Raw genomic sequence first — 22,549 nt, forward strand, 5'->3', positions numbered from 1 at the left:
AAATAACTTTCAAAACTGTGTAGCTTGATCTTAAGAAAATAAAACGACAAACATAATTTAAAAATTAATTAAGTATTATAATTACCTTTGAATGTTTTTTTATGTATAAAAATTCTAAGTTTTCTCTGTTGTAACTCACTCCGTGTAGTGCTAAAAAATGTTAGAAACAAAGTGACGTTTATACTACGTAAAACTTTCATCCAAGACTTTGGTGCTGTTCTATCTGTAAAAAATTTTTTTGCTTATGGCATATGCCTTAATCATTACAGTAGCAATATTATACTTTAACTTCACACTCCTCCTGTACTCCATTTTCCCACGCCAAACATTGCGACGATTTAGAATGCATTGTGTCATAAATTACGCAGTGATCTTTCCATGTAGGATCCCAAATAGGATTTTTAAGTTGTTGTTATTGTGCTTTCAATTTTTCATAGGCACTCAGAATGTTGCAACATCTACAGTATTCACGTTGTGCTCTGATCACTTCGACATTGAACGTTTTTTTTATTTTGGAGAGACATAAGCCAACGATTAATTTAAGGGACGATTAATTTTTAACAGGTTTATCGCTGTCTCTGTTGTTATCATATTGTGTGTAAGCTAGCTAAAGAGTACAAATTTACGATTTTTTTTTACTTTACGAGTGAAGTTAACTTTGTACCAGGGAGCAGAGACTGAAAGTGAACACATGTAGTATGAATTTAAAAAAAAAAATATTTTTTTCTTAAATTCTGCTAAACTTGAACTGGTGGATCTGATCCAAGGTAAACGATGATTGGGGTTTGCTTGTTAAAATGTTATAAACATATTTTGTGAAGCATTAGTGATTTGCAATAACTATTGGTTATAGATAATGTCTTGAAAATCGGCTAAACTGAGCAATGATATATAAAACGCAGACTTCCACAGTTTTCAAAGATTCGGTTTATACTGTTATACTGCTAGCCAAAATATATACGGATTCAGATCTATTAATAAATATTAAGATCAAAAGTTTTAGGAAAAGTTGTATTATATTTAACGTCAATGACTTATTAATTAAGTGAAACAGAAAGTTCGTTTCTAGGAAATTAATTTATTAATGTAAGGCATTAAATTTCAGTGGCTTATTAATTTTAATAGTCTCGAAGAAAAAGAAAACATATTGCTGAGATTTAAACTGTAAAAATTGTCTCCTAAGGCAGCGAATTACAGAATTAAACTTCAGGGGTGAACATTGATGTAACTCATTGGTATAAATTCGATATTTTCTTTTGGTTATGTACGATTGAAAAATTATATATTTAGGTACGGTTTAACATTGACTTATTTCTCCTGCTTGTTTGTTATTAAATTTAGATACGGTTTTTTTTTGCCACATGATACCTATGGCTTCAGTGACGTATATTGCTAATATTATATCATATAACATGGACAAATGTTTGTGTGAAGCCTACAAGTTGGGTTCTGAGCAGAATGCAATTAGTGCACTTCTATATTCTTGATCCACCGTTAATGTGGTTTAGTTAAATCTCCACGACTCTTAATAAATATCTCGTAGGCTCTCTCAGTTTGGTGTTTGGAACGTTTTTTTCACGACAGAACCTCACAGGGAGAAATCCATATGTGTGAAGTCTGGCAAACGTGGAGGCCATTTGTAAAACTATTTAAGAATTATTTATTTCTAGAGACGAGTTTTTTATTTCGTTGTCTAAATAAGGCATTGACGTAATACGATAATTATATGATTTCTGAAAATTTCTGAGATCTTGATCGTAATTACCAGTGTAAATTGAATGATTGAAAATTGTGGAAGCGTGCGGATTGTATCATTGCCCAGTTTTGCAAGTTTGAAAGTTGTTTCTAGTTACTAGCGGCTAAATAGAATACTATCTAATAAATAATTGTTATTGTAATCAGGCACTGATTATTGATGTTGCTGGATTACGCATGCATGAGAAAAACCGAAACCCGTATAAATAATTTAATACATGCAACAGGAGAATATTATATATTTATAACTCTGTACGAAGCTCTAGTCTATCCTAGATAGTTCAATTATTACTGGGGTTTATTAAAGCCCTTCCAATTGTATCCCAATATAATAACGTGGAATACATAATGTTGACTTACGTATTACATTTAGCTCTCACTGCATTGTATTGCAGTCATAGTTTCTTGTAGTATTATAGGATACTTTTGTGCATGTTCATACTACGTTAATTCCAAAACCATAGGATTAAAGCAAACACTTTCATACATACACAAATTAAGGCTAGTGTACTATTTAATACCAAGGAATTAATAGTAAAATTTAGTACTATCCTTAAAATAAGACTCTTTGTTTGCGAGTGCAATGTTTATGATTGTCTTTAACGGGAGTGAGCTACAATCACAAACCATTACACTTGTATACACAAAGTTATATTTTTGGTACAGTACATTTTTAGGATGTGCTCCTTTCCGTAACATCTCAATATTCATGAACTCTAACTGTAAAACTTTAAGTTGTTAATTATAAACATGCATTTAATGCCATTTTTTAAATGATGGATGTTGAGGTTTTTGGCTTGTGGGCTTTAACAATTTTTCGTTAGACACTAGTCACTATCATCAGGATAACATTCTCCTGGTGAATAAATTATTATTACGCTGATGATAGCGACTGAAATTTCAACAGAAACGTTCGTGAACTCTGTATGTTTGACATATCTAAAACCCACTAATAAAAATACCTCAGATACTAAATCATTCGATCCTTATTTCCATATTTAAGAGCTAATGTGATATTCTTTTTTGACTTGTTGCAGTGCCTCCTTCAGAGCCTGTCATATATGACCACAAAGACAAGGAAATAACAGGAGTGGCTGGACCATTCCTGGAAGGATACAATCTTTACCTCGGGTGTAAAGTCACTGGTGGTAAGTTCAGCTGCTTTACGTTCATCGTACTCCTTCCCGTAACATCCTCAGATTCGTGAACTCTAATTTATAAGACATTTATGCTGATACAGTATTTATTTAAAATGAAAAATTGTTCACAATGTCCAAAACTGTACACTGCTCAAGGACGTATTCATATACGTAGTGGCAGGCAAGTAATATATTTTGTACATGTAGGGATTTATTATTAAATTTTCCAAATTTTTAATACAAAAAAGCATGCCCAATATATATCCAGAGCATAGCACACAATTTTGCTCTGGTTTTTTTTACCAATTATTTTGGATAGAGTTAGCATATTGGACTCACATTCCAGAGAACACGGATTCGAATGCCTGCTGGTCATCCTGGTTTAAGTTTTCCATGGTGTTCTAAAACCACTCAATGAAAATACTGGATGATTTTCCTACTATTTATAAGCTATGACAGATTTATTTCACAATATCCCTGGCCAGTGTCATTGACTGTTACCATCTCTAATGACGAGAATTTATTAACAACGAAAGTAATTTGCGCGTTTGTCATAATGCAACTATAAAGCTGTTGGTCTGAACAGCATAATTGAAAATAACACTTGAGTGCCTTGGTGAAATACATGCGATCATATTAGACACGTAAAGATCGCAACAGATCAAGTCAAACGTTTGTTACCAGTTACCAGTTCGTTGTTGAAGGAGAATTCACTCGAGATCGTTTTCCTTCCCACGCCAGACGAAAGCAAACAGAACTGGAAGTATTTATTTTTTCAGACATTATCTTCTTGGCAGGCGATGCCCTGAACAGTCTCCCGGCGAAAGCAAGGGCAAGGCGACTGGATGTATTTCAAGCCAAAGTCGCGGGATGGACAACCCTGAGAGTCAGGACATCGCTGGGGCCAGGGTGACCAAAGGCATCGGTCCCTGATTTGGCTTCGCTCCAGTACGCCAGGAGGCGAGTCGCAATGTCGAAAAAATTTTTCCCTGGGTTGGACCAGCCAGGAGAGAGGGAGATGCACTATTTTCACAGAACTTTTCTGCTCAGCCTGCAGGAGGAGACAAATGACATATTTTATTCGCCCCCTAAAAAACTGCAATCTGTAAATTTAAAGTTAACATTAGAACGTTTTTCAAAACCACTAGGATAAATTTAAACTGGTCAAAATAATAAAGAGATCAAAAAAATTATTACACGATTAATACCAGAGCCTTGCTGGGTTGTTTCTGTTTTCTAAATACCCTCCAGATGAAGACACGTGGATTATCAGGTTCCTCAATGAATTGCGGCTCTTTGGAGAACATGACGGATCTTCCATTCGGGGTGTCTTCCCATACTCGATGTTCCTCCGCCCAGTTTACACGGGCTATACGGTGCTATCTTGTTAGTGGGTCACACAAATTGGACCTAAGTGCATAGAGCGTCCTGTTGCTGTTTGCAACGCATGCTGCAGTAGCGTTACATTCTGCCCCCCTGTTCCGTCAGGTTGTCAATACTCTGCTTGTAGCTCATGCGGCTGTTGAGAACACATCTTGTGTGATCCCCTAATTCTAGAATCTTGTGATTTTGTAATAAGCAAGGCAAGGCAAATGATTTTTGTTTCCCGATTATTTAATATTATTATGGATGTTTATGACATTTAGACATTTTAGTAAGTACAAAGTTGTCTCATTATTGACAGAAAAATACTTGGGAACTACTCTTTCTATTTTTTCTCCAACATTTCTCTTTAGGAAATATCTAATGTATTAATTTATTATATTTGATGTATTAAAATTTATTGCTTGGTCTACTATTCTTAGTTTTAACTGGTAGACGAAAGGTTTCGATTCGGGAATGGTTCACTAAATATTCCCGGGTTAAGGATCGGGATTTGTGTTGTCCCTTTACCGCCAAACTGCGGAAAGCAATGGCCCACGACGGCAGGATCACACAGCCGTGTTAGCCTAAGCACATTGCTGCGACTTACACCACAGCGATTGTAATTGAGCAGCAAAGACTCATTATCAAACAAATATTAATTCCTCAGTTCATGTAAAAAGAAAACATTTATCAAAATATTTTCCCCCTCGCCAATTTTATAACCCAGCACAGGATCTGTATTAATGGTTTTTATTTTCTTCTCGAGCTAAGTTTCGTCGACAGCGAGGTCGTAAAAGTTAGTGGTAACAGTCAGCACAAATAAATAAATTGGCAATGGCTTATATCTGAACCTCAGAGGTATAAGAAACTATGTCCACTTATGTGCAAATTGCACTTTTAACCATAAACATAACCATTATTCTTTCTAGTGGCATACAACACTAAGCTCTACGATGTGTCAACAATTCATTTTTTTTTGGGTAAAAAATACTTAAGTACATAAGTGAGACACTATTTAAAATTCTTTTTACTGCTCTCTTGAAAAGTATGTTTTTTTTGACATAGTGTATTTTGGACAACCCAACGACGACAGCGCAGACAAACACATTCGAACTTAATATATCAGACAGCACAAAGTTCCCTGGAAAGAATACCTGTTTAGGTTCATAGTTGGGTCTTTCTGTTTGACAAAAGCTGATTTAGGTTTGTTTTATGTGGGTTTTATTTTTTAATTTTTATTTATTATTATACATTTATTAATTTTTTCCATGACAAACAATGCAAAACTGCAACGGCGTTTGTTCAAGAAATTGTATTAAATCAAAATTTCCCAGTGTAAGAATCATTTAAAGAACACAACTGTGTATTACCAATTGTTTTATTTAACCAATGTACTCTTTGTTAATTTTTTTGGTATTCCAGTTGTAATTATATTGACATGGGTAGCCTATAATTCACGCGGATGGGAGCCACACCCCTACAGTTCCAAAAATTCACCGAAATTTGCCGATCTCTCACAAAAAAATAACCATATTGCAAGGATTAATACCTACATTTCATGGTCATAGAGTATTTAAAAAAATGCTAACCTAACCATCCTTTAATTTTAGTTACGATAACCTAACCTAACCTATCCTCCCGGAAAAAATAAAGAACTGTTATTTTGTTACACTGACCGAACCTAACCTAACCTACTATCTTGTGAGTTCTGTTCCGAACGAAAGTGGGCAGAGATAAGTTGTTGTTGATGCAGGTGTGGAATGTTCGGGGAATGTAGCGCGGGTGTTCGCGCAGGCCGGCCGGCGCCCCAGGTGAGCTGGTGGCTGGGGGACCGCCTGCTCGACTCCGCGGTGGAGTCCGCCGGCGACGGCTGGACCGTCAACCAGCTGTTCCTGCCGAGCGTGGCTCGGGGCTTCCACGGCCGCCGCCTCGAGTGCCGCGCCACCTCGTCTGAGCACCTGGCGCCCCGGGCGCGCTCCGTGCCGCTCGACGTCTACCGTGAGTTGCCACCCTTACTCCCCTCCCTCCCTTCCGTGTGTATCTGTCCTCACCCGCTCGACGTCTACCGTGAGTTGCCGCCCTCCGGGTGTCTCTGTCCTCACCCGCTCGAGGTCTACCGTGAGTTGCCACCCTCCCTCCCTTCCGTGTGTCTCTGTCCTCACACGCTCGAGGTCTACATTCAGTTGCCACCCTCCCTCCCTCCCTCCCTTCCGTGTGTCTCTGTCCTCACCCGCTCGAGGTCTACCGTGAGTTGCCACCCTCCCTCCCTTCCGTGTGTCTCTGTCCTCACACGCTCGAGGTCTACATTCAGTTGCCACCCTCCCTCCCTCCCTCCCTTCCGTGTGTCTCTGTCCTCACCCGCTCGAGGTCTACCGTGAGTTGCCACTCTCACCCCCCTCCCTCCATTACGTGTGTCTCTGTCCTCACCCGCTCGAGGTCTACCGTGAGTTGCCACCCTCACACCCCTCCCTCCCTTCCGTGTGTATCTGTCCTCACCCGCTCGAGGTCTACCGTGAGTTGCCACCCTCCCTCCTTCCCTTCCGTTTGTCTCTGTCCTCACACGCTCGAAGTCTACCGTGAGTTGCCACTCTCACCCCCCTCCCTCCATTACGTGTGTCTCTGTCCTCACCCGCTCGAGGTCTACCGTGAGTTGCCACCCTCACACCCCTCCCTCCCTTCCGTGTGTATCTGTCCTCACCCGCTCGAGGTCTACCGTGAGTTGCCACCCTCCCTCCTTCCCTTCCGTTTGTCTCTGTCCTCACACGCTCGAAGTCTACCGTGAGTTGCCACTCTCACCCCCCTCCCTCCATTACGTGTGTCTCTGTCCTCACCCGCTCGAGGTCTACCGTGAGTTGCCACCCTCCCTCCCTTCCGTGTGTCTCTGTCCTCACACGCTCGAGGTCTACATTCAGTTGCCACCCTCCCTCCCTCCCTCCCTTCCGTGTGTCTCTGTCCTCACCCGCTCGAGGTCTACCGTTGAGTTGCCACCCTCCATCCTTTCCGTGTGTCTCTGTCCTCACCCGCTCGAGGTCTACCGTGAGTTGCCGCCCTCCGGGTGTCTCTGTCCTCGCCCGCTCGAGGTCTACCGTGAGTTGCCACCCTCCCTCCCTCCCTCCCTTCCGTGTGTCTCTGTCCTCACCCGCTCGAGGTCTACCGTTGAGTTGCCACCCTCCATCCCTTCCGTGTGTCTCTGTCCTCACACGCTCGAGGTCTACCGTTGAGTTGCCACCCTCCCTCCCTTCCGTGTGTCTCTGTCCTCACACGCTCGAGGTCTACCGTTGAGTTGCCACCCTCCATCCCTTCCGTGTGTCTCTGTCCTCACCCGCTCGAGGTCTACCGTTGAGTTGCCACCCTCCATCCCTTCCGTGTGTCTCTGTCCTCACCCGCTCGAGGTCTACCGTGAGTTGCCACCCTCACACCCCTCCCTCCCTTCCGTGTGTCTCCGTCCTCACCCGCTCGAGGTCTACCGTTGAGTTGCCACCCTCCATCCCTTCCGTGTGTCTCTGTCCTCACCCGCTCGAGGTCTACCGTGAGTTGCCACCCTCACACCCCTCCCTCCCTTCCGTGTGTCTCTGTCCTCACCCGCTCGAGGTCTACCGTGAGTTGCCACCCTCCATCCCTTCCGTGTGTCTCTGTCCTCACCCGCTCGAGGTCTACCGTGAGTTGCCGCCCTCCGGGTGTCTCTGTCCTCGCCCGCTCGAGGTCTACCGTGAGTTGCCACCCTCCCTCCCTCCCTCCCTTCCGTGTGTCTCTGTCCTCACCCGCTCGAGGTCTACCGTGAGTTGCCACCCTCACACCCCTCCCTCCCTTCCGTGTGTCTCTGTCCTCACCCGCTCGAGGTCTACCGTGAGTTACCACCCTCCCTCCCTTCCGTGTGTCTCTGTCCTCACACGCTCGAGGTCTACATTCAGTTGCCACCCTCCCTCCCTCCCTCCCTTCCGTGTGTCTCTGTCCTCACACGCTCGAGGTCTACATTCAGTTGCCACCCTCCCTCCCTCCCTCCCTTCCGTGTGTCTCTGTCCTCACCCGCTCGAGGTCTACCGTTGAGTTGCCACCCTCCATCCCTTCCGTGTGTCTCTGTCCTCACACGCTCGAGGTCTACCGTTGAGTTGCCACCCTCCCTCCCTTCCGTGTGTCTCTGTCCTCACACGCTCGAGGTCTACCGTTGAGTTGCCACCCTCCATCCCTTCCGTGTGTCTCTGTCCTCACCCGCTCGAGGTCTACCGTTGAGTTGCCACCCTCCATCCCTTCCGTGTGTCTCTGTCCTCACACGCTCGAGGTCTACCGTTGAGTTGCCACCCTCCCTCCCTTCCGTGTGTCTCTGTCCTCACACGCTCGAGGTCTACATTCAGTTGCCACCCTCCCTCCCTCCCTCCCTTCCGTGTGTCTCTGTCCTCACACGCTCGAGGTCTACATTCAGTTGCCACCCTCCCTCCCTCCCTCCCTTCCGTGTGTCTCTGTCCTCACCCGCTCGAGGTCTACCGTTGAGTTGCCACCCTCCCTCCCTTCCGTGTGTCTCTGTCCTCACACGCTCGAGGTCTACCGTTGAGTTGCCACCCTCCATCCCTTCCGTGTGTCTCTGTCCTCACCCGCTCGAGGTCTACCGTTGAGTTGCCACCCTCCATCCCTTCCGTGTGTCTCTGTCCTCACCCGCTCGAGGTCTACCGTGAGTTGCCACCCTCACACCCCTCCCTCCCTTCCGTGTGTCTCTGTCCTCACCCGCTCGAGGTCTACCGTTGAGTTGCCACCCTCCATCCCTTCCGTGTGTCTCTGTCCTCACCCGCTCGAGGTCTACCGTGAGTTGCCACCCTCACACCCCTCCCTCCCTTCCGTGTGTCTCTGTCCTCACCCGCTCGAGGTCTACCGTGAGTTGCCACCCTCCATCCCTTCCGTGTGTCTCTGTCCTCACCCGCTCGAGGTCTACCGTGAGTTGCCGCCCTCCGGGTGTCTCTGTCCTCGCCCGCTCGAGGTCTACCGTGAGTTGCCACCCTCCCTCCCTCCCTCCCTTCCGTGTGTCTCTGTCCTCACCCGCTCGAGGTCTACCGTGAGTTGCCACCCTCACACCCCTCCCTCCCTTCCGTGTGTCTCTGTCCTCACCCGCTCGAGGTCTACCGTGAGTTGCCACCCTCCCTCCCTTCCGTGTGTCTCTGTCCTCACACGCTCGAGGTCTACATTCAGTTGCCACCCTCCCTCCCTCCCTCCCTTCCGTGTGTCTCTGTCCTCACCCGCTCGAGGTCTACCGTTGAGTTGCCACCCTCCATCCCTTCCGTGTGTCTCTGTCCTCACCCGCTCGAGGTCTACCGTGAGTTGCCGCCCTCCGGGTGTCTCTGTCCTCGCCCGCTCGAGGTCTACCGTGAGTTGCCACCCTCCCTCCCTTCCTCCCTTCCGTGTGTCTCTGTCCTCACCCGCTCGAGGTCTACCGTGAGTTGCCACCCTCCCTCCCTTCCGTGTGTCTCTGTCCTCACACGCTCGAGGTCTACATTCAGTTGCCACCCTCCCTCCCTCCCTCCCTTCCGTGTGTCTCTGTCCTCACCCGCTCGAGGTCTACCGTTGAGTTGCCACCCTCCATCCCTTCCGTGTGTCTCTGTCCTCACCCGCTCGAGGTCTACCGTGAGTTGCCGCCCTCCGGGTGTCTCTGTCCTCACACGCTCGAGGTCTACCGTTGAGTTGCCACCCTCCATCCCTTCCGTGTGTCTCTGTCCTCACCCGCTCGAGGTCTACCGTTGAGTTGCCACCCTCCATCCCTTCCGTGTGTCTCTGTCCTCACCCGCTCGAGGTCTACCGTGAGTTGCCACCCTCACACCCCTCCCTCCCTTCCGTGTGTCTCTGTCCTCACCCGCTCGAGGTCTACCGTGAGTTGCCACCCTCCCTCCCTCCCTCCCTTCCGTGTGTCTCTGTCCTCACCCGCTCGAGGTCTACCGTTGAGTTGCCACCATCCATCCCTTCCGTGTGTCTCTGTCCTCACCCGCTCGAGGTCTACCGTGAGTTGCCACCCTCACACCCCTCCCTCCCTTCCGTGTGTCTCTGTCCTCACCCGCTCGAGGTCTACCGTGAGTTGCCACCCTCCCTCCCTCCCTCCCTTCCGTGTGTCTCTGTCCTCACCCGCTCGAGGTCTACCGTTGAGTTGCCACTCTCACCCCCCTCCCTCCATTACGTGTGTCTCTGTCCTCACCCGCTCGAGGTCTACCGTGAGTTGCCACCCTCCCTCCCTCCCTCCCTTCCGTGTGTCTCTGTCCTCACCCGCTCGAGGTCTACCGTGAGTTGCCGCCCTCCGGGTGTCTCTGTCCTCACCCGCTCGAGGTCTACCGTGAGTTGCCACCCTCCCTCCCTCCCTCCCTTCCGTGTGTCTCTGTCCTCACCCGCTCGAGGTCTACCGTGAGTTGCCACCCTCCCTCCCTTCCGTGTGTCTCTGTCCTCACACGCTCGAGGTCTACATTCAGTTGCCACCCTCCCTCCCTCCCTCCCTTCCGGGTGTCTCTGTCCTCACCCGCTCGAGGTCTACCGTGAGTTGCCACCCTCCCTCCCTTCCGTGTGTCTCTGTCCTCACACGCTCGAGGTCTACATTCAGTTGCCACCCTCCCTCCCTCCCTCCCTTCCGTGTGTCTCTGTCCTCACCCGCTCGAGGTCTACCGTGAGTTGCCACCCTCCCTCCCTCCCTCCCTTCCGTGTGTCTCTGTCCTCACCCGCTCGAGGTCTACCGTGAGTTGCCACCCTCCCTCCCTTCCGTGTGTCTCTGTCCTCACACGCTCGAGGTCTACATTCAGTTGCCACCCTCCCTCCCTCCCTCCCTTCCGTGTGTCTCTGTCCTCACCCGCTCGAGGTCTACCGTGAGTTGCCACCCTCCCTCCCTTCCGTGTGTCTCTGTCCTCACACGCTCGAGGTCTACATTCAGTTGCCACCCTCCCTCCCTCCCTCCCTTCCGTGTGTCTCTGTCCTCACACGCTCGAGGTCTACATTCAGTTGCCACCCTCCCTCCCTCCCTCCCTTCCGTGTGTCTCTGTCCTCACCCGCTCGAGGTCTACCGTGAGTTGCCACCCTCCCTCCCTTCCGTGTGTCTCTGTCCTCACCCGCTCGAGGTCTACCGTGAGTTGCCACCCTCCCTCCCTTCCGTGTGTCTCTGTCCTCACACGCTCGAGGTCTACATTCAGTTGCCACCCTCCCTCCCTCCCTCCCTTCCGTGTGTCTCTGTCCTCACCCGCTCGAGGTCTACCGTGAGTTGCCACCCTCCCTCCCTTCCGTGTGTCTCTGTCCTCACACGCTCGAGGTCTACATTCAGTTGCCACCCTCCCTCCCTCCCTCCCTTCCGTGTGTCTCTGTCCTCACCCGCTCGAGGTCTACCGTGAGTTGCCACCCTCCCTCCCTTCCGTGTGTCTCTGTCCTCACACGCTCGAGGTCTACATTCAGTTGCCACCCTCCCTCCCTCCCTCCCTTCCGTGTGTCTCTGTCCTCACCCGCTCGAGGTCTACCGTGAGTTGCCACCCTCCCTCCCTTCCGTGTGTCTCTGTCCTCACACGCTCGAGGTCTACATTCAGTTGCCACCCTCCCTCCCTCCCTCCCTTCCGGGTGTCTCTGTCCTCACCCGCTCGAGGTCTACCGTGAGTTGCCACCCTCCCTCCCTTCCGTGTGTCTCTGTCCTCACCCGCTCGAGGTCTACCGTGAGTTGCCACTCTCACCCCCCTCCCTCCATTACGTGTGTCTCTGTCCTCACCCGCTCGAGGTCTACCGTGAGTTGCCACCCTCACACCCCTCCCTCCCTTCCGTGTGTATCTGTCCTCACCCGCTTGAGGTCTACCGTGAGTTGCCACCCTCCCTCCTTCCCTTCCGTTTGTCTCTGTCCTCACACGCTCGAGGTCTACCGTGAGTTGCCACCCTCACACCCCTCCCTCCATTACGTGTGTCTCTGTCCTCACCCGCTCGAGGTCTACCGTGAGTTGCCACCCTCACACCCCTCCCTCCCTTCCGTGTGTATCTGTCCTCACCCGCTCGAGGTCTACCGTGAGTTGCCACCCTCCCTCCTTCCCTTCCGTTTGTCTCTGTCCTCACACGCTCGAGGTCTACCGTGAGTTGCCACCCTCACACCCCTCCCTCCCTTCCGTGTGTATCTGTCCTCACCCGCTCGAGGTCTACCGTGAGTTGCCACCCTCACACCCCTCCCTCCATTACGTGTGTCTCTGTCCTCACCCGCTCGAGGTCTACCGTGAGTTGCCACCCTCACACCCCTCCCTCCCTTCCGTGTGTATCTGTCCTCACCCGCTCGAGGTCTACCGTGAGTTGCCACCCTCACACCCCTCCCTCCATTACGTGTGTCTCTGTCCTCACCCGCTCGAGGTCTACCGTGAGTTGCCACCCTCACACCCCTCTCTCCCTTCCGTGTGTATCTGTCCTCACCCGCTCGAGGTCTACCGTGAGTTGCCACCCTCCCTCCTTCCCTTCCGTTTGTCTCTGTCCTCACACGCTCGAGGTCTACCGTGAGTTGCCACTCTCACACCCCTCCCTCCCTTCCGTGTGTATCTGTCCTCACCCGCTCGAGGTCTACCGTGAGTTGCCACCCTCACACCCCTCCCTCCATTACGTGTGTCTCTGTCCTCACCCGCTCGAGGTCTACCGTGAGTTGCCACCCTCACACCCCTCCCTCCCTTCCGTGTGTATCTGTCCTCACCCGCTCGAGGTCTACCGTGAGTTGCCACCCTCCCTCCTTCCCTTCCGTTTGTCTCTGTCCTCACACGCTCGAGGTCTACCGTGAGTTGCCACCCTCACACCCCTCCCTCCCTTCCGTGTGTATCTGTCCTCACCCGCTCGAGGTCTACCGTGAGTTGCCACCCTCACACCCCTCCCTCCATTACGTGTGTCTCTGTCCTCACCCGCTCGAGGTCTACCGTGAGTTGCCACCCTCACACCCCTCCCTCCCTTCCGTGTGTATCTGTCCTCACCCGCTCGAGGTCTACCGTGAGTTGCCACCCTCACACCCCTCCCTCCATTACGTGTGTCTCTGTCCTCACTCGCTCGAGGTCTACCGTGAGTTGCCACCCTCACACCCCTCCCTCCCTTCCGTGTGTATCTGTCCTCACCCGCTCGAGGTCTACCGTGAGTTGCCACCCTCCCTCCTTCCCTTCCGTTTGTCTCTGTCCTCACACGCTCGAGGTCTACCGTGAGTTGCCACCCTCACACCCCTCCCTCCATTACGTGTGTCTCTGTCCTCACCCGCTCGAGGTCTACCGTGAGTTGCCACCCTCACACCCCTCCCTCCATTACGTGTGTCTCTGTCCTCACCCGCTCGAGGTCTACCGTGAGTTGCCACCCTCACACCCCTCTCTCCCTTCCGTGTGTATCTGTCCTCACCCGCTCGAGGTCTACCGTGAGTTGCCACCCTCCCTCCTTCCCTTCCGTTTGTTTCTGTCCTCACACGCTCGAGGTCTACCGTGAGTTGCCACCCTCACACCCCTCCCTCCATTACGTGTGTCTCTGTCCTCACCCGCTCGAGGTCTACCGTGAGTTGCCACCCTCACACCCCTCCCTCCATTACGTGTGTCTCTGTCCTCACCCGCTCGAGGTCTACCGTGAGTTGCCACCCTCACACCCCTCCCTCCCTTCCGTGTGTATCTGTCCTCACCCGCTCGAGGTCTACCGTGAGTTGCCACCCTCCCTCCTTCCCTTCCGTTTGTCTCTGTCCTCACACGCTCGAGGTCTACCGTGAGTTGCCACCCTCACACCCCTCCCTCCCTTCCGTGTGTATCTGTCCTCACCCGCTCGAGGTCTACCGTGAGTTGCCACCCTCCCTCCTTCCCTTCCGTTTGTCTCTGTCCTCACACGCTCGAGGTCTACCGTGAGTTGCCACCCTCCGGGTGTCTCTGTCCTCACCCGCTCGAGGTCTACCGTGAGTTGCCACCCTCCCTCCCTCCCTTCCGTGTGTCTCTGTCCTCACCCGCTCGAGGTCTACCGTGAGTTGCCACCCTCACACCCCTCCCTCCCTTCCGTGTGTCTCTGTCCTCACCCTAGCGCTCCCCCTCCCCTACCTGGCGCATCGCTCCCCGAACACCGCACTCATCCACGCAACCAGACTCCAGAATCATTTACATCCAAACACATAAAAAAAGGAAGGTTGTCTGTAAAGTCTGTTTACGGACGATAATTTTACGTGATAACGTCATGAGAAAAAAAATTGATGAAAAATTGCATACTTTATTATTTTCAATTATTATTTACAGTTTTTGCAAATTTAATTTAAATAATTTGTTTAAATATAATCACGTACAATTAGTTTAAAGAGCCCGCCTTAACCTGTTTGATTTTATAAAAGATTTTCTCGCACGATGGTTGGCCGGTTTTTGCACGCTCGGCTCAGGTGGAACGTGACAATGAGTCATGCTTTTTCGTGCGTGCAGCCGGCGTTTTCGATTTATAAGACGTTATCATGTCATAAAAGGTACACACAGACACAAGACAAGAGGTGATGTGCGGCACCCCGCGAGCCCCCCTGGTTCGATGCCACAGACAGGCACAGACAGGCACAGACAGGCACAGACAGGCACAGACAGGCACAGACAGGCATGCGGACCGGGCAGCTATCCACCGGCAGTGATGACAGCGACGCACTGGTCGCTGACTGTGCTGTCCGCATCAGCAACTGATCCGAGCAAAGTCACACTAGCGATCTTCCTCTCCGCGTGACAGTGAACTGCACATGCATAACCAAATCCAAAAATTATGAAACTATTAAAATAAATTACCTAAAACTAAATTTTAAAATACCATGATTTGACAAAATTAAGTAGGTTCACGCGCGTAAATAAACCGTACCCTACCATCTCCTATAAAAAATAGGTATCTATCTTTCCAACAAAAAAATATATTCTCATCAAATGGTAACTAGCATTACCAACTGATGCCGAACATCATCACGAAGTTTCATCGGCTGAATTCAACGATAGGATTTCAATTGGGAACCCATTCTGCACTGGTGGTGTGCACAGACGTGTGGATGGCCTGATGTAGACTTGTGAACCCATGCTTAAACTACGGCCACACAGGGCGATATGCTCGCCGTGTTCGCGATGTTCGCTAATATATGTTCTTTTCTCTTCCGTGCGCTTATTCTCTTTCCCATGCACACTATCGTCACATGCGCAAGGAATAATAAATGTTTTTTTTATTACCGTGTAATTCAAAGTTGCTGCTCGATACATTTTGGTTTCAATTATTTTTCCTTGAATTCGTAATAGAAAAACTTCCAAAGATTTTATTTTCACGTACACCTAATGACGCGATTTCACTTATTTTGACATTTGGTATTTATAAAACTTACCCATTTATAATTTATCAGGAAAGAATAAGAAAATTTATTAAACGAAATTATCGCCGAAATTTTAGTTAGTTTTTGGTTTAAAAATTTTGTATTTATTTATTTATTTATTTATTTTTCAATTTTACATGAAGGTCTTCCTAATATCACTATTATCTGGGGGGAGGGGGTGTAATACCATACCTCCAGCCCCCCCTTCCTTTTCCAAATAAGGTCCCTTCCCAAATATTAAGGTATCGCAGAAGTGATTGCCCCAGGTCCACTGAATGTACAACGGTATGCATTCCAGCCTGTTTCCAAATAACAACGGGGAATCAGCAGGCATAGTTGTAACTAACCAATGACGCGCCAAGGAAGGCTTGGAGGAAGGTGAAGGAACTCGATGGTCTGCAGTGACACCAAGAGTCGGTCCCTCGAGGTGAGTCTCTCTGCGAATTTCGGTTTCGGGAGAGAACATTATCCGGGGAAGAGTTCAGAGACCTGGGAGAAAGTGTTAGGGAGTGTTTTCGTTTGTCCCTCGGGATTGTTAAGCTGGCAGGAAGGAAAGGGTGGTGATGGCTGGGGGATGGGGGGGGGGGGGGGAAGGGGGGGGGGGAGGATTGGCGATCGGAAAGGGGGCACGGTAGAAATTTTAATCAGTGAATTCCCGGGGCGTCGCGTCGGTCGGGTCGGCAAGTTCACCGACGGTGCCAGACCGGCGCCAGAACTTAAACCGGCGCGGCGTGAACAAGGTGGTTGGAGAAAGTGTTTGTGGAGGATTGGGGGTGGTTGGGGGGGGGGGGAGGGGATCTCAGGACCGTAACTCACGAACTTTCAAGGGACCTTTACCTCACCCCCCCCCCCCTTGACCGGACAATCCCTCGCCATCCCCCTAATACCCCCCCACCCCTTCCAACCTTCCCCGCAATTAAAGTTACATCTTCTTCTACTTTCTGCAGAAATATCGATCACCCGGTAGAGCAGTCCGTCTACCCTGCACCCATCTCTGCTCGTTATCCGACATCAGTCCGAGAGTTGTGTGACGAGCGAACATTTAAAGTTAAAGTTAAAGTCACCAGAGAGATAAGTATTTCATTTTTAAGGCCTACTCGTAAAGATAATTAAATAAATGACAGAACCTGTAATATTTCAGATTCAAAGTCAGCTATTTTTGTCTACTTCGTTACATAAAAATAAATTCTCGAATCTAAATATAATTAGCCTTATTATAAAATCAAGGTATTAAAGGGATTTCAGAAATAAAATATAGGTACTTAATTGTATTTTTTTAGAAATAAATTAATACATCGATAATTCAAAGCGTCTCAAACTGTAAGTCAAGAGTTTCTGAGGGTTACTGATCCAAGCTATTTGTTATTAGGTAACCTATATTACTTTACATCATTTTTTATCACACGTTATATAAAAAATGTTTGACAGTGTTGGTTTGGTTCAAGGTAATACTACCCTTGGTGTAGAAAGTAAACGCCTGTATCTTTATACCAACTTGGAAAGTTATATCAAGAGCGCGGAAGTTGCTTCATCATTCCTTCAGCGGACTTAAGTTTGGATATGGGGAAGAAAAAAATAAATAAACTGTCGACGGCTAAGAAGCCCCGCGTGAGAGCTTGCTCCAAGTGACTCAAGTGGAAGCCCACCCGCATCTCCGCGAGACTGGAACTTGTCAGAGATCTCTTCAACACCGCTCCTCCCCTCCTGTCTACACCCCGTCGACGAACCTCCCAGCGGGCAGTCGCGTCTCCGATGAACTGCGAGGAATGGGGTCGCTGGGTGGTCGGCGGCAGAACTGCTTCTCAGGCGCGGCAAAGTTACGAGAGATGGAGGTAAAGAAGGGGGAAAAAAAACTTTTCCTTATTAGTCCTGAAGCGGCGGCGGACATGAGCAGGAACATCGAGCGAGTACATAACGAGAAGAAACAACTTCAGTACATCACAACAGGATAAGGTATCTTACGTTTCGTACGGAAAACTTTTTTTTCTAAGTTCCCAAGAACAGGACCGAAAGAGGTTACTAAGAATTGCTAGAAAAAAGAGGGGAAAAAATACGGAATCAAGTTTCAAAATTTTTAAAATTATATATCAAGCTTTTTTTTATCATTCACGTAAAGATAATACGGATTTGTATGCACGTGAAACGTAAATAATGATGTTGGTTTGATCCGTTCAGCCATCGTCGCAGCGTGATTGGATGCCTGATGATTCTGCGGTGGTTCTAGATTGCCTCCCGCAAGTGCGGAGGTGAAGGTACAACACTCAACGAACGAAAATTTACATTTTATTTATAGAAACCAAAAACATAACATCAACGATGATAAGCTTAAGAACACCAACACATTGAAAAAGCAAAAGTCAAGTCGTTAAAAAAACTAAAATTGCGGTAACAGTGCTGCATTGTAAAAATAAGTTTCCTGATTTTACTCAGAATATATGTGGCAGCAAACAGTGTCTCCATATCTACCGGCGACGTTAGTGGGATTTCACACCTTCACGTGTTGGCTTATTTTTACTCTTGCGCTCAAGTTAACCACTATATAACTCAGCGATGGCCAGCGACATGTCGTATGGCCCTCTTAAGTAATCCTTCAACAAAGCAATATATCAATATTTATTTTGTTTGCATATGTAGAATAAGTTATGAAGCCATCATATATATAAAATTTATTTTTGAACATGATGCAATGTGTAATGGTTATTTTTCTTTTTATTCGATTAATTTTTTTTGTAAATACATGAGAATTTTTTTTTTCATTCATAACTTACCTCGTATTACATTAATTGGTAGCTCAACAGAAAAATACGGAATTAAAAATTTGTCGTAAGGCATTCCATATTAATTAAAGTGTATGTGGTCATCAGATAAGTTTTAAAAAATGATATCTGACTCTCGAAAATAGTGATTTAGGTAACGTCCCTGGACGGAATGATTAGGGGATCAAGCAAAAATAATTAGATGATTTATACGGAAAAACCTTGCCGGGTTGTTCCATGTTACACGCTCCCTCCAGACGAGAGCACGTGGATTACCTTCTATTTTGGAATCGCGACTCATCGGAGAACAGAGTGGATCTCCACTCGCTGTGCCGCAATCCACGATGTTTCTCCGACCAGTTGCTGCTGGCCGTGCGTTGCTCTATTTGTCACTGGGACACGCGCCGCGGGCATACGTCACAGAGGCCACTGCGGGAAGATGGTCACGGACAGTTCCAGAACTCCCTGTGTCCTGTTGCTGTTTGCAAGCCACGTCGCAGTAGCTTTGCGTTCTTCCCTTATGTTCCGACGGGCTATCAATAGACGCTTCTTGTAGCTCAAAACACATTTTTGTCTGATACCCTAATATATCATTTTTCTGAATCCATAATTTTTTTTATTCGATACCCTAATTATTTTAATAATCTATATTACAGCGTTGGTGTTTACTTCACTCCGTTGCATGGAACGCGCATTAGATAATTTACCACACTGCCAGTAAATTTACACAAATCGCGAACATGAAAACTGGTAGGTACTACTTCCAAACACAAAAATTTTTTTGTATGTAAGATCTACATGAAGGGATTTTTTTTTATTAATTTATTTTATATACATTTAATGATCCAGAAAACTGTTCTAACAGTCTGAGGGAAATAGCGGATTATCCAAAACTCTTAGTTGGTCTTCAACCATGTACACTGTAGATGCCCCGCTGCAATGCGGAGCGAAACGTCGGTACGCACATCAACTGCGACGTGTGGTTCTGCCTCCGAAAAAAACCAAGATGGTATTTGAAACTCAAGTATTTTTTTTTTTTTTTTAATAATTGAAATGCTCGTGTGGGGGGCGGAGCGAACACCGGGGTAAGGTTTATCCTCGGAGTGGACCGCATCTGGCCGCGTCGTGCTGTATTCTCCTCCCCCACCCCCCTCCTCGTCAGTGCGGCGGTCCCGTGAGCCTCTCTGTTATTGCGGATAATATAACCAACCGCCGCCCTGCCGGGGAGGTGCTACTAGAAGGGGTGAAGGGAGGGGGCTCCGGAGGTTCGCGCGAGGCAGTGCGGAAGGCGACGCACGGCGCCCGTTTGTCTTGCGCGACAGTTCCCCTGAGGGGTGGGGCGGGCCTGGGGTGGTCTGAAAGGCCAACTCTCCCAGGGTGGCGGGGGGGGGGGGGGGGAACTGAAACTGCGCGCGGCCGTAGTTCCTCGCCGAGAAACCGCAAGTCCCTCTGGAGCCAGCCGACACCCTGTCCCTCCTCCTGCTAGCCGAATCTCTCTCTCTTCCCCCCCCCTTCCCCCTCATTCTACCCCTTTCGCTCGTACGGCAAACTCCCGGGTGAAACTCTCTCTTCCCCTCCACCCTTCCCCTCCCCAACCCCCCAACACATCTTCCTCAATTCCGAAAATTTTCTGCCACCTCCCCATCGCCACCCTGAAGTGCTCCGGTGAACATCTTACTGGTGTTGGCCGACCACGGAGACCCACCCGCAGCTTTCTGCACTGACGCCACGCTGCTAATTCCCCCTCCCTTCCCCCCCCCGGCGAGTTGTAACACGCTCTAATTAACTAAGGCGGCGAGGAGGGCCCAGGGAATAACCTCTCAAAACTCTACGCCTCGCTGACAGCTACGGACGACAATCGAAGCAAGCCTTACTTAATTCCCGTCAAGAATTTAAACTTCGAAAGTGAAATTTCTTGATGGGACGGTAGGATGGGTCGAAATAAGTTGCGGAACGAAGGACGAAAAGTGCGACGATCAGGGAAAGGGGGTTCTTTATAACGGGGATGGGAACAGGTTTAGTAAAAAAAAAAAAAAAAAAATTCATGAGTCGGACAACTCTTATCAAGTTTTTCTTCGCCATGCTTCGTGCAATTGTAAACATCCAGCGCGAATATTTACTACCATCAAATTGAATGTCAAAAAAAAAAAAAATTGATGGCAGTAGCAGCGCTCGATGACACGTGTTGCATTGTATCGCATACTTGCTCACCTGCATACTTCAGCACTAGAATAGTTGCATGCATTCTAATACACTCGCATATACGTACACTCAGCTGTCCGCTTGTGTACTTTCTTTAACACCTGTACATGTGTTTCAAATATTTGTGTGCCCATTTTTTTTATGTGTTAACATCTTAGCTCTTGGTATACGGCATTTGGTGGGAGTAATTAAGTGAATGGATATGGTAGTAACTGTTCATTGAATTTTAACAAGACGGGCAGTATTTTGATAAAATTCCTTGTAGAAAATCAACCTAACGCCGGTGTTTTCTATTTTTATTTTTAAGTCTTTTTCCCTTTTTTTTCGAAGACGTTTCATTATATAATTTAACCTTTCGCTATTAAAATCGAGTAATTCGATAGTCGACGTAGCTGCTCCAGCAACTAATTCTAGCGGCGGGTGTGGAAACTAACGTTCATATATTAATCATGCTCGGCATTATTTTAAAGAATTCTAAGTTAATTGCCGTGCCTGAGTTTCGTATCATAAGTGGTTTTGCAACATGAGAACATTAATTTGCTCGATACCGAGGTTATATGTTGCACACAATGTTATTACATTAGTAGGTAATTAACTAAATATAGTATTTTGTTTTCATAGGGAATTAATTTTATTTCCTTATCAACTGTAAAAAGCCATAGTTAAACTTGGCAATGATAAAAAATTAAATTAACAAATATGGAAAGTAAGTTATTGATTGTAAATTAATTTTTCTTATTTTATATTTAAAAGGCAATTTTTATTATTTTACGATTAATATTTCGAGAATTTCACCCACGTATATTAAATTATATATGTATGAATATGGAAGTACATCTTTTCCATAGCTAATTCCTTCTTACTTAAGTCATATTTAAATTAAGTTGAAAAATCTTATAATTATTGATGACATAAAGAAGATAACCACAGATGATGTCGAATCTGAAAATCTATTAGCTATTGTAGGAAGTTATAAATACATTTAAAAATATACATGATTTAGTCATAATCTATTTTGTTTAACACAATCGTTGAATAGTGTTAGTGTCATTAATAATGTTAGTTGCCCTGAAAACTCTTTCTCCAGCGATGCCCCTTGTATACCCTGCGTATGTGACCCGCCTAACATTCTTGCTACGCAATTTGCAGCGTTCCGATTCTGGAGGAGCATACAATTAACCTACTTCATATCGTACGGGAAATCCAAATTAATTCAGAAAACTAACAAGTGATATTCTTGCCATCGCGCAAGACTCCTCTCGGATCAAGCTGGAATGGTTGCCGCAAAAAAAGATAAGCTCTGCGGAACTTTAAAATAGTAATCCCGTGCGAGATGAACTTTATATAAAACTAGCTGATGCGCCTCTGCTTCACTACGTCAGTCTACAGGTAGAACACTCCCGCCCATTACATTAAGTGCGACGACAGCCATCGCCCTCGTTAACATGAACCGACAACGTAACTGATACTTATGTCCTATTAATTACACTCAAATTTTCCCTATCTCCTAGTCTAAACTTAACCACCACCAAATTTATCATCGAACAACTCAGTTCTGATATTTGTTTTATGTATATTAATTAAATAACTTAGTCATAAAACTATTATTAAGGGTTATCCTTACTTCTGACATCAAATGTTACGAGTGGGAAAAATAGGAAACGGATTTTTTTATTAGCTAATGTTTCAACTATGAAATAAATTATAACAATCTTAATATCAGTCCACCGATTGATCACACCTTTGTAGGTTCGCTTGCTACTCTCTCCACTGGAGCTCGGCTCGACAGTGGTTTCCTATGCTTTTCGTCTCTTGCCGAGCTCCTCGGTCCCAACAAACTGGCGCGCAGTGCTCGCTAGTTCGCCGCGCCGTCTCTCGATGCTCTGATCCTCGTTGATCCGATCTTCGCACATGAAAGCCCGTCGTTCGTCACCCGCTATCGCTCGCCAAGGCGGTCTCTCGCCCTCTTCACTTCACTGTCTTTGCAGCTCATCTTTTTGTTTTGTTTATATACATCTCAGCTCCGCCCTGGAAAGTTTTCG

The 22,549-nt window shown here is 47.5% G+C and overlaps 1 protein-coding gene across 1 annotated transcript in view; it reads left to right on the top strand.

The window, feature by feature from the left end:
- The window catches only part of LOC134535646 (nephrin), a 357,918-nt gene that overhangs the window by 172,766 nt on the left and 162,603 nt on the right, over positions 1-22,549 (top strand). Inside the window, exons 4-5 of the mRNA XM_063374832.1 lie at positions 2,793-2,903; positions 6,054-6,257. Of these exons, the coding sequence (XP_063230902.1) occupies positions 2,793-2,903; positions 6,054-6,257 (315 nt within the window). The remainder of the gene's footprint in view (positions 1-2,792; positions 2,904-6,053; positions 6,258-22,549) is intronic.

Source organism: Bacillus rossius, chromosome 10 (assembly GCF_032445375.1).
Source record: "Bacillus rossius redtenbacheri isolate Brsri chromosome 10, Brsri_v3, whole genome shotgun sequence".
Taxonomy (NCBI): Eukaryota; Metazoa; Arthropoda; class Insecta; order Phasmatodea; family Bacillidae; genus Bacillus; species Bacillus rossius.